The sequence below is a fragment of the Dipodomys spectabilis genome, unplaced genomic scaffold (genome assembly GCF_019054845.1).
Source record: "Dipodomys spectabilis isolate Male_0828 unplaced genomic scaffold, ASM1905484v1 ptg000092l, whole genome shotgun sequence".
NCBI lineage: Eukaryota > Metazoa > Chordata > Mammalia > Rodentia > Heteromyidae > Dipodomys > Dipodomys spectabilis.
The window spans coordinates 441281-454171 of NW_024870769.1; the positions used below are offsets into that span (position 1 = coordinate 441281).

At 40.4% G+C, this 12891-nt stretch overlaps 1 protein-coding gene across 1 annotated transcript in view; it reads left to right on the top strand.

Moving 5' to 3' along the window:
* Window positions 1–12891, top strand: part of Dnah11 (dynein axonemal heavy chain 11) — a 274358-nt gene that overhangs the window by 113832 nt on the left and 147635 nt on the right. The window contains exons 35-40 of the mRNA XM_042685047.1: window positions 2629–2767; window positions 5502–5594; window positions 7638–7832; window positions 9143–9220; window positions 11171–11303; window positions 12603–12730. Coding sequence (XP_042540981.1) covers window positions 2629–2767; window positions 5502–5594; window positions 7638–7832; window positions 9143–9220; window positions 11171–11303; window positions 12603–12730 — 766 coding nt within the window. The remainder of the gene's footprint in view (window positions 1–2628; window positions 2768–5501; window positions 5595–7637; window positions 7833–9142; window positions 9221–11170; window positions 11304–12602; window positions 12731–12891) is intronic.

Genomic DNA, 12891 nt, shown 5'->3' on the forward strand with positions numbered 1-12891 from the left:
CTGTCTTGGGGGAGAACTTTTGGGGAGGCTTCAACCATATTATATGGGAGAATTTGGAAACAATGTTTTATAAATTTTCATTTAAGCAGGCTGCTCCTAGGTGTGATGTGTTGGTGATGACTATATGCTCATTCGTTCCCTCCCTCCCTCCTTTCTTTCCCTCCTTCCCTCCCTTCCTTCCCTCTTTCCTTCCTTCCTTTTTTCTTTTTCTCTCTTCTTTTCTTTCTCTCTCTTCCCTCTCTTTCTTTTCTATCTTTCCTTTTTTCTCCATCCCTCCTTCCCTCTCCCTAACCCCTTCTCTCTTCCTTCCTTTCTTTCTTTCTTTTTTCTTGTTCTAGTACTAGAGCTTGAACTTAAACCATTGAGCTCTTGCTTGGTATTTTCTCTCAAGTCTGGTGATCTACCACTTGAACTACAGCTCCACTTCTGACTTCTTGCTGGTTAATTGGACATGAGTCTCTCAGACTTGTCTGCCCAAGCTGGCTTTGAACCACAATCCTTGATTTCTACCTGCTGAGTAGCTAAGATTACAAGTGTGAGCCACTTGTCTTGGCTAAGAACTTTAAACTTTTGACAGGCTAAGTGTTCAGGAATTTTATGATTAGTTGTTAAGCATATCCTCCAGTCAAACCAAATTATATCAACTTTTTATAAATTATATTGTATCCAAATGAATACTCAAAACTCAGGACTCCATTCTTATTTCTTTTTTAAAAGTTTTAAATTTTTTATTGTCAAGGTGATGTACAGAGGGGTTGCAGTTACATAAGTAAGATAATGAGTACATTTCTTGTCAATCTTGTTACCCCTTCCCTCAATTTTCTCCTACTTTCCCTCCCCGAACCCCCCCAGATCATTTCCAACATATTGTCTTGTGAATATCTCTATTGCATTGGTTCCCTTGTCCTTTGTGTCACCATCCTGTTGTTCTCTTTCCCTTCCCTAATTCAAATAAACGTATGTACAATACATCAAATTCAGTGACAACAGAGTATATACCATAGGGGGAAGAACATCCAAAAGCAACAAAAAATCACATAGTACATTAAAAACAACACCAAAGATAAACCTCTTGTGTCCATGTCTTGGAGTTCAAGCATCATCTTATATGGTCATATGTATATAGCTATTGAGCTATTCTGCTTATCAGCTAAGATTATCCTAAATGTATACTAATTATCGCAAATAAGGGAAACCATGGGACCTCTGTTTCTTTGGGCCTGGCTTACTTCACTTAACATGATTTTTTCCAAGTCTTTCTATTCCTTACAAATGGTGGAAACATAGCCTTTCATTGTGTGTGTGTGTGTTTATATATGTGTGTGTGTGTGTGTGTGTATGTATATATATATATATATATATATATATATATATATATCACTTTTTCTTGATCCATTCATCTACTGAGAGGCATCTCGGTTGGTTCCATAGCTTAGCTATGGTGAATACATTATTTTACTTATATTTATGGCATAGTTGCCTGCAGTCTAGATGGTGAGGACCTACTGTGCACCTCTTCCCAGATCTACTTTTAGGGATGGGTTGATAGTTTGAGACCAGCCTGGGGGAAAGATTTATTCCATGGAAATCAACAAGCGCTGGTTATAGAACAGCTGGGAATTCAACTTCTACTAGCATACCACTAGTCCCAGTAAAGGCTGGCCTTGGCTACAAAAACCTCACTGCTCATTTTCAGGTACCCGTTGGCTCTGTGATCCTAAGCTACTCATGAGGCCAAGATCTGAGCATGGCGGTTTGAAGCTAGCCCAGGCAGAAAAGTCCATAAGTTAGCTCTTATCTCCAATTAAGCGGCAAAAGCTGGAAGTAGAGGTGTAGGTTAAGTGGTAGAGTGCCAGCTTTGAGTGGAAGAACAAAGTACAGTGCTAGGCTCTGACTTCAAGCTCCAGTACTGGCATAATAAACAGCAACTAAAAGCTCACTGTTTCTCTTTTGCAGTGACAACTTACACACTAGAAGTTTAGCATCTAAAACCCATGCTTAGCATGGTTGAGATCCTAGGTTCAATCCCAAGCACCAAAAAGCAAAGGCACAAACAACCAGCCAATTAATCAAGAACAAAAGCCCAATTGAGCCAGGTGCCCCTGGCTCATGCCTGTTATCCTTGCAACTTAAGAGGCTGAGATCTGAAACCAGTCCAGGCAAGAAATGTCCATGAGACTTTTATCTCCAATTAATTACAGAAAAAGCCAGAAGTGGAGCTGTGGCTCAGGTGGTGGAGTGCTGGTCTTGAATAAAAGGAGCTCAAGAACAGCATCCAGGCCCAGAGTTCAAGCCCTAGGACCAACAAACACACACACAGACACAGACACACACAGACACACAGACACAGACACACACACACACACACACTTAACAAATTGATCCCTGGGTTTATCTAAAACCCTTCCAGCCAGGTTTCTACCATTTCTTTCTACCTTTCCCTATGTAGCTAATCACTAGTGAACATGTTTTAGTTGAATTGAAAGGTTTTGCTAAACTGTGACTGACAGAGGTAATTATGACCTGCTTGGAGTGGTAAGAATATTAGTACAAATTAATCACTGATTTAAGTAATGTGTGCGTGTGACCTTCTCACATTTTAAAACAAGATTTCCTATTTTTTTTTAGACCCTGTGCCATGGTAGCACCCGACACTGAGCTGATCTGCGAAATCATGTTAGTAGCTGAAGGTTTTGTGGACGCGCGCTCATTAGCCCGAAAGTTCATTTCATTGTACACACTCTGCAAGGAGCTCTTGTCCAAGCAGGTGGGGCTCTTTTGTTACTTTCCTTTGGTTTTTACATCCCATTAAAACAGCTCTGAGATATGGATGCTGGGTAATTTTAACGTTCACATTACATGTAGGCATTCCGAATGATTTTATATTTTCCATCTGTACTTTATGAAGCTTTGTTCTTTTTCTGAAATTTGAGACATTTTAGGGTTCTTAGGTCCTATTGGTCCTTGGGCAGTTTTTTTTTTATTGTGAAAATACTGTACAGAGGGGTTACAATTACATGGGCAAGATAATGAGTACATTTCTTTTTATTTAATTTTAATTTTTATTTTTTGTGAGCATACTGTACAGAGGGGTTACAATTACATGGGCAAGATAATGAGTACATTTCTTACCAAGCATTGTAGCCTCCTTTGTTTCCCCTTCCCATCCCTTCCCATCCTCCCCCCGCCCTCCCACCCAATCCTCCCCCCCACCCCACCTTGGGCAGTTTTGTTTTTAATCAGTGGACTCTGATTTTAACTCCTTAAAGGGCATTCTTTTATAATTATGAAGAGAGTTTGGGGCTTTTTTTGTCTTTGATTTTGTACCAGTACTGGGCCTTGAACTCAGGGCCTCACTCACTCTGCTTTTTTGTACAAGTTTGGAGCTCTACCATTTGAACCACAGCTCCACTTACAGCTTTTTTTCTGGTTAACTGAAGATAAGAGTTTTATGGATTGTTCATATGGGGCTGGTTTGAACCTCAGTTATCAGATCTCAGCCTTCTGAGTAGCTAGGATTACAGACCTAAGCCACCAGCATCCAACATGAAAGGAGAGTTGTGTTGCCTCTGTGTCTTGCTGAGAATTCTGTTCTCTGGTTGGAGATGGCATGAGAGTTCACAAGAGTGAACTCTGAAGAACAACTTGAGAGATGTTCATGTTATCTCATTTGTTGGTAAACCTTCCCTTAAAGGTGGGATTAACTTGGTTTTTGACATGTAACTCTTTATCTGTGATTCCCTCATCTCTGAAATGGGTCCCTCTGCAAAATCATATCATTCATGTTTACTGAAATTGTTGATGTATGACAGAAATGATATACTCGGCAGTATTTTAAGTTTACCTTTATATGGCCACTTTGACCTTTGGTTTTTCATGACTTTTCATTAATTCCTGCTGGCATGAGCCTGCAGCTGGGCAGAACAAGGTATTGAAGTTGCAGTTGGAACCACACAGTCATCTGGGCTGTCACATATATGAAGTTTAGCTTGCCTATTGGGAAGGCAAGAGACAGAATCTGAGAAAGCTGTGTTGTCTGTTAACAGTTGTGAGTTTACATTTTGGGGAGAGAATTAACAACATTTGACCATATGCAAAAATTATACAACATTGTTATGTGTAGAAGCAGCAGGCCAAACTGTGGGCGTGATCTCTACTTAGTGTTTTATTTTTATATTTATTGTATTTATATTTATTGTATTTTCTGTGATAAAAATTGAACACATGTCTCTGGTAGTAAGATTATTGGTATGTTTCCTTTTGTATTCATGAAATCTAGGTTTGAAAAGGCTCTTTTACATTTTATAACAAATTTGGAAGAAAAAGTGTAATAGCACTGAGGGGAAATGGTACTGAGAGGAAATCGTAACTGTACATCGCATTTCATGCAATGCAAACATTTTGGAGCTATCTACTATGTTCACAGAATATGGGCATAATAGGTATAGATTTGAGAGATGAGTCACATTTGTAGAGAGAAGGAATTAGGTTATAAAAAAGTGTGGATGATTTCAATACCCCTACCTTTAGTAGAGTCACCCAGAATGCTTAAACTTCTGTCCGGAATTTTTTCTGTGTCCTTCTGGGAGAACGTTGATATCATGTGGATGGGAGCTCAAAGGAGGAAAAAGAAAGAAAGCTAGGTGCATGAAATCAATCATTTTGGAATCAAGTTCATTCAGTGCTTATTTTCTGAGCACTTGCCAGCCCTGTGCTGTGATCTACAAGACCAAAGTGAGTTATGATAATACATCTCTATCCTCCCAGAGCCTGTGAGAGAAATCTCCACTAGGGATGATGTGAAAGACTTAGCGGGGTACTGGTTATAATCGAAATTTACATAGGGATTTTATTACATGTAGTGTCAGCATTGGGGCAGAGCTAAGTGGTTAGCAGGTAGGCTGAGTCATCAAGGAAAGCTTGGAGAAGGAGGAGTCCATAGTCCTTGGTGCTACCTGGAGACTTGTACTGATGGCTGGAAGTGAATACATGGAAGACATGGACTTAGCAGGTTGATTGAGAGACAAGAGCTAGGAGGTGGATGGAGCACTGAGCACAAGATGCACATAGATGCTAGGGAAAAAGGAGATTTGCTGACTGCAGTGGAAATATGGTCCAGAAAAACAGGTCCTGTCACCTACCTTCCTGAGGTGGGTGAGTTTCACAATTTTCTTTTTTTTCTTTTCTTTCTTTTTTTTTTGACAGACCTGGAGCTTGAACTCAACACCTGTGAACTGCCCCTGAACTTCTTTTTTGCTCAAGGTTAACACGCTACCATTTAAGTCACAGCAGTACTTCTGGTATTTTCTGTTTATGTGGAATCGAACCCAGGGTTAAGCAAGCCCTCTACCACTAAGCCACATTCCCAGCCCCACAATTTTTCAATATGGAAAATGTTATTTTGGATAATGTCTATCTGTACTCATTTAATTTTCAGCTTTTACTTCTGAAGTGAGAATCTTACATAATTATTTGGGAAAATATATCTGCTTTGATTTTAGGATCATTACGATTGGGGACTTCGTGCTATTAAGTCTGTCTTGGTGGTAGCTGGATCCCTGAAACGAGGAGATAGAAATAGACCCGAGGATCAGGTATTGGAATGCTAAAGTGATTTTGTTAAGTGAATAGCTACCTATAGATAAAAGTATATTCCTGGGAAATGAGCCCCACTTTGAAAACGTGACACCTGTTCTTTTGTTTTCTTTATTTTTATAATGGGATTTATGGTAATATTTCTGCATATGAATATAACATGTATTGATTATATTCACTCCTACTACTCCTCAGTCCCTTCTACATTTTACAGGTTTTTATGAGTTTCATTTTTCAATTTTTGCTTATTTTTTTTTTTATGTTGTTGTAGAAGGAGTTTCAATTCAGGATGTCAGTTTATGAGCACAGTGCATCGTGATCAATCTCCCTCCTCCATCATTCTCCCCTATCACAACCCCTATCACAATGCTGGTTCCATTTTCTTCACATATGTACATTGAACACTATGACTGTACTCTCTCACCCTTCTCTCCATTCGTCTGTCCCTCACACAATAATGCATGTTCCAGCTTTCTGGTATTCTTTTTGTTATACTATAAAATAAGTTGTTCCAAGGAGTGGCACCATTGAAATCTCTTCTTGTATATACAGTACCATACTTCAGTTAACAATAACATCTGTTCTTAATACAGGATTCTTTAAGATCTAGCATTTCTTACAGTAGGCCATAAGTGAAGTTGAATATGGAGATGTGAATCATGGAAAGAATGGACAATGGCATAAGTGCTTTTGAGATATCAGTTCCAAAAAGTATTTTTGAAAGACTCAAATACTTCGGTAATCCCTGATTGCCTTTGAGGACCACTTAGGACATCCAGTTAATTGGATTAGTTGGGATATTAATTCTGAAAGGTCAGAGAATAGCCAAGCAAATGGAGAGAAGACATCTATTTCTCAGGATATGGGACTGACAGGGAAAGGGAAGCAGGAAGGATGTTAAGAATTGCTAGGAAATGTTCTGTCCTTCCAAGAGAAAAATAAAAATAGCATATTGCTCATTTCTTCCCTGTTCACTAAGTCAAGAGAGCTATAGGTGTAACTTGCTGGGTGTGTGTTCAGTCTGGCAGGAAGGGAAGCAATCTAGATTCATCCTGAAAGTAAGGGACATGTACCGTGTTGGTAAAATTTGATCATAACTCATGCTTAGTCAACTTCTTTCATTCCTTTGTTCTCTGACTACATTTTTACTGTGGATGGACTGTTCAGCACTTCCTGTCAAAGTTACCCTGCTGTTGAGTGATTGCATTTAAAACTTGAAGTCCCTCTTTGGTTTTGAGCCATTATAGAACAAAAACCCAAACAAAAAATTTAAGAAACAAAAAACAGTTTGTGATTATGGTTTGGACACAATGATATAATGAGTGTGATTAACTTATGACCTGAGTTGAGCCTGAGGGGGCTCAGAGTTCTGCAGCTCTGTGTCTAGCTCTAGCAAGAAAGCAGCAGTCTACTCCCGGCCAGTCTTATTCTGAGATCTGTTCACTGGCCACGTGCTGTTGTCATTTCACCTCCCTACAGACATCCCAACTGAGGACAGATCCAGCCTCTCAGGCTTTATAGAAGAGTGATTAAAAACAGCTGGGTACTGATGGTTCACACTGTCGTCTTACCTTCACAGGAGGCTAGGATCTTGGGATCTCAGTTTGAAACCAAGGCTGGAGAAAAGTCCACAAGACTCTTGTCCTGTTAACCAGCAAAAATCACTGGGCTGGAGGCATGGTTCATGTGGCAGAATGCCAGCCTTTAGCAAATCAAGTAAAAGCATAAGAAACTAAGCCCCTCAGATTGAGTTCAAGTACCAGAAAAAGGCATCATTGGGCTTTGTATTGCCTTTGCTTAAAGTAAAATTACTTTTAATTGGTATATAAGGTAAAAACTAAACATATAACTAGGATAACCTGTAGTGTTCATATATACTTGCACTGTAAAATGTTTAAATTGGGTTATAAATCCACTTGCTCAAACACTTATTTATGGGGTTAAAAACATTCCAGACCTTTCTTCTAGTTTTTTGTTCTTCTAGTTTGTGGTCTAGGTATTGCAGTGGCCTTTGATGAAGTTTTTTCAAATCTTTTTCCTAGGTCCTCATGCGAGCATTAAGGGACTTCAATATGCCCAAGATAGTGACAGACGATGTCCCAGTGTTTCTGGGCCTGGTCGGCGACCTGTTTCCAGCCCTAGAGGTGCCCAGACAGAGGAAGCCCCACTTTGAGCAGATGGTCAAGCAGTCCACCCTGGAGCTCCGCTTGCAGCCCGAGGAGAGCTTCATCCTCAAAGTAAGAACATTTCCTTCTCATGGCAAGCCGTGGGGTTTGTTGTACAAGAAACTGCTTAAAAGATACTTGGCAAAATATTAGCTTCTATTGCACTGCCCTGAGTATGATCTTAATCCATTCTTCCTAACATTGAATATATAGTTCTTAATGGGAGTAAATGTAGCTAAATATTTTAGTCGTCTTGTCCAGTGAGAAGGTAAAAACATAGAAAGGATTAAGTCACGATTCTAAATATTATATATAGAATAAATATTCTAAATATTGTTCACTACTTGGTAAAACCTCTTGGTGCTTGGCACCAGTGATGTTCATCTCTAATCTGAGCTATTCAACAGGCCAAGATCTAGAGGATAGTGGCTCAAAGCCAACTCAGACAGAAAAGTCCATAAGACTTTATCTCTAAAATAACCAGCAAAAAAACAGGCTGGAGGTGTGGCTTCAGTAATAGAGTAACAGCCAAGTAAGTATAAAGCCCTGAGTTCAAACCTTTAATGCTGGCCAAAAAAAAAAAATAGTATTTGGCAATATATACCAAAATTTTTCTTCCATTTTATAGAAAATGGTAAGTAAAATCATTGATTTATTCTCTTTAATTGGGAGGAGGAATGACAACATCCATCAAGAATGACTTATCAAAGATATACTTATCAAAGGCTTGTATGTAGGCATGTTCAATTTGTCAGTAGACCCATGCACAGCAATGTATGCATAGACTCCATTTCAAATATCTTATGGGCTTCTGAGTCGTTCATTACAGGGCTAGAGATGATAATTGGCTGTAAACTGTTTATATCCAAAACTTCATGAAGGCTAGGTGTCAGCTTTTCATGCCTGTAGTCTCAACTACTCAAAGCTGGGCTCTAAGATCAAGATTCAAAGCCAGCCCAAGCAGACAAATCTGTGAGTCTCATCTCCAGTTAACTGACACAAAGCTTGAAATGGAGATGTGGCTCAAGTGGTAGAGCACTAGCCTTGAACACAAAAGGTAGTCAGAGTTCAAGGCCCTGAGTTCAAGCCACAATACAGGCATAAAACAATAGAAAACCTTTGTGAAGGGTCACCAGTTATTTTCAAGTAGTTACCTCTGCCATATACCACGTACTACATGAAAGTCACGATTTTTCTTCACCCTTACTTTGGCATGCCATGTGGACAAGTCAGGAGAAACTGTACTTAGAACTTACAGTCCATTTCAACTTTCCTTAATTGTAATGCCTTCCATGGAAGCTGACTTGGGTTGGAAGGACAGAATGGGGCAAAATTGGTAGGTTGCCTTTTTGTCACCCAATGACAGACTTTTTGGTGTACAGGTCGTCCAGCTTGATGAACTGTTGGCCGTGCGACACTCTGTCTTTGTGGTTGGAAATGCGGGCACAGGGAAGAGTAAGGTACATTAAATTTCTTGGGACCTCACCTGCTTTTGACGATTTACAGTGCTGCTTTAGACTTCCTTCAGTGAACCACATGGTGTGGGAGGGTTAGATTTGAGACAGCAGTGTCACTGTTTGATTGGTTGATGGTGTTGGCTTCCAATTGGATGAGAGAAACTGAGCATTGCATTCACTTGGAGAAAGGAGATGAACTGGTCCCAGAGCTGGTTATTTATCCACAAGTATAAGTGATGCCCCTCTAGTAATGCATTTACACCTGTATTCTTCAAGGTGAAAGTACTGAGTGGCAGGAATGAACTATCTGGTTGGCAAGCTTGTCTGGGTTCTCCCCACATTGATCAAAATTATTTTATCTTTTCCAAGTCATCCTAGACTCTCCTTCCCATATCATTAAGAAAAACAAACACAAATATTTGCCTTTGGTACTCCCTCAGAAATGTATCTCTCCATCGGGCCCAAATAAAAACATGGAAAGGAGGTGGTAAACCCCCATTTTTGAGGTCCCTATTATCTGCTGTGCCATGTCTGATGTTTGTGGTTTTCCCTGCACAATGATGATGTGCCATGGGTGTTATTATGCCTCATTTTTAGTTCCCTGCTTGGTTTTGTTTGGCTTTTCTGACAGTCCTGGCAACATACTTATTTTCTTGGTTGGCAGATGGTAGATGCAGAACTGCATACATTTCAATTCAGGATGCTTGGGTATAAACATGCTTCATAGCCAACAACTAAAAATAATCTGAATGAGTGTATGAGTTTTAGAGCATAGAATGGGTGTCTGGGTTTAGAACGTGCCAGGATTCAGAGTTGAACCAAAGGGGAGACCTATGGCCAAGGGAGGATCAGAATGGAGATGTTTCTGGTGAAGAATGTAATAATTGAAATATTAAAGTCGATAACTGATAGACCTATAATTATTTTGTTAGAGAAAGTTTCCGATGTAGGCCATGGCTCATGGAAGGATAAAATTAAATTCTATAATTTGTAGGAGATGAATGGTTTCTAAAAATATAAGCTAATATTCTGAAGGCATTTTTCTTCATCTCCTCTTTACCTAATGTATTCTGTTCAACATGAACTTTTAAGCTGATGAAATCAGGACTGTGTTATTCACCAACTTATTTTCATTTAGAAGGATTTGGCAGTTTCTTCTCTTCTGAAACCTTGCTGATTGGGCAGGTTGAGAACTATTTCAGACAAAAGCCATGAGTCTGGTGTGCCTGCCTGTAATCCCAAACATAAGTAGGAGGATCATGGTCTGAGGCAAGCTTGCCAGAAGACTCTATTTGACCCTATTTAACAAGTGGCATTCGGGACTGGATGTTGTTATGGAGAGCTGTCCAAGGCATTGTTGATATTTAGCAGTGTGGCTGGTAGCCACCCCTCTTCCCCCAAGTCAGGACTGTTTCCTCCTGGAAACCACAGCACAGTGTTTCTGGATCCCAAAGCTGGGGCCTGTGGGTATCATTAGCATATCATTGGCATCACTTGTGATCTGTTATAGAATACACACTTCCAGTCTCACCCCACAAAGTCAGAAGTTCTGAGTTTGGCTTGAGCAGTCTGTAATAGTTCCCTCTGGGCAATTCTGATGGACCACCAGGGGGATAACTGATGGGAATACTTCAGGCAGGGTGACTTTACAAATGGACACAGTGTCTATTTACATACTGGCCTTCACACCATCAATCTGGAGTAGAGAGTTACTTTCTCCAGTCTCAGTGGCTCAGAGTTGGGTGAGCTGATCCTGCCTCTCTCTGGTTTTTAGGGCTCAGCTTTTCAACGTGACAATGGAAGTCCCATGTCCCTTTTGGTCCAATCTTGACCTTCACACTCATGCCCACACCTAGTCCCATAGTGAATACAGAAAACCCTTTGGAAATCTCTCCTTTTGTTTTTGGCATGTGTTAACGTTAATTTTCTTGGCTCGCTCTTTGCTTTCCTCAGATACTGCGAACACTGAACCGAACCTATATGAACATGAAGCAGAAGCCGGTTTGGAATGACTTAAATCCCAAAGCCGTGACTGCAGACGAACTCTTTGGGGTCATACATCATGCCACCCGAGAATGGAAAGATGGCAAGTCATAGCTCTTCTTCTGATGAACTAAAACTTCCCTTTTGTTCTCTCCAGAAAGCCATTTTTTTTATATAAGCCAATTTCCATCTTCCTCACAGACTGACTGCTTACGTGTTGTATTGTTAGTGATAGAACAGATCACAGCAGTGAGACCATGTTATAAATTTGAGCAAGGTTTTAGGTAGTAACTTGATTTGCATCAAGCAGATCTAGTCTCCCAGCTGTATCATTTACCAACATCACTTAGAACAGGGGAGCTCACAAACCAGGGGAGAAGTCAATCTGAGCATTTCTAAAGTACCTGACAGATCACACCAGTGAGGTTCACTTCACATAGGAATTCCTCTCCATATCAAGGACTGAAGCCAGTGGAGTGTGTTTTCTTGCCCCGAAGGATCAGGCTGAATACTCCTAATTCAGAAATTCTGAAATCAGAATGATTTTGACAATAGGTATTAGATTTCAAAACACTCCAGATTCCTGGCATGTTTAGATTAGGCATGTCCAACTGACAGAGTCTGTGCAAATATTCCCAAGTCCTTTGAAACCCAAAAAAAATCTGAAATCAGAAGCACTTTTGGTCCCAAGGATTTGGGGCTTAGGGATACTCAACCTGTACTTGAGATAATCAGGCGATTTTGTTGAAATCACCATGACTACATTGCACAGTAAACTCTCACATCTTGGCATTGTCCTGAAGACCCTCCCCACTCTGATACCTGGCCCCCAACCTCACACAGATGATGTAAGCTTTGTCTTCAGGATAAATATTGAATTCTGATTTATCCTATCTCCTGCCCCACAGAGGCCACCATGCTCCTGGTCTCCCTGCATTTCACATTCCATAAAGAAGTATGAGCATGGTCCATAGCCCCCCTACCCTTGCCCTCCAGTGCACTGCCCATGAGAAAAAAAGGCAGTCAAGATAGGTGCCATTGGCTCATGCCTGTAATCCTAGCTACTCAAGAGGCTGAGATCCGAGGATCACAGTTCCAAGCCAGCCTAGGCAGAACAGTCCATAAGACTCTTATCTTCAATAAACTACCAAAAAAAAAGCCAAAAGTAGAGCTGTGGCTCAAGTGGTAGAGTGCTAGCCTTGAGCAAAAGAAGCTCATGGACAGTGCCCAAGCCCTGCCCTGAGTTCAAAGCCATAGGACTGGCAAAAAAGAAAAAAAGACAACAAAATTGCTTTATTTAGTTAATAAAAGATCTGGCAAGAGGAAGAATGTATGTTTATTTTACAAGTACACAGCACTCAATTCCAGCATCTATCAGCATGATTCACTCTTTACTTTGTAGGTCTCTTCTCTTTCATCTTGCGAGAGCAAGCGAATCTCTTGCATGATGGACCCAAGTGGATAGTTCTGGATGGAGACATTGATCCCATGTGGATCGAGTCCCTGAACACTGTCATGGACGATAACAAGGTGAGGCAAGTTGCAGTGCTGGGTTTCACACCCAGTCTTGGCTATGTTCTGAGATCCACCCAGCTGTCAGCATTAATTCCAGTCTTTATATATCAACCTGGAGTTCTTTCTGTCATCACTGCTTTAATCAATGGCAGTCTCCTGATGCTCTCTTAATTTCA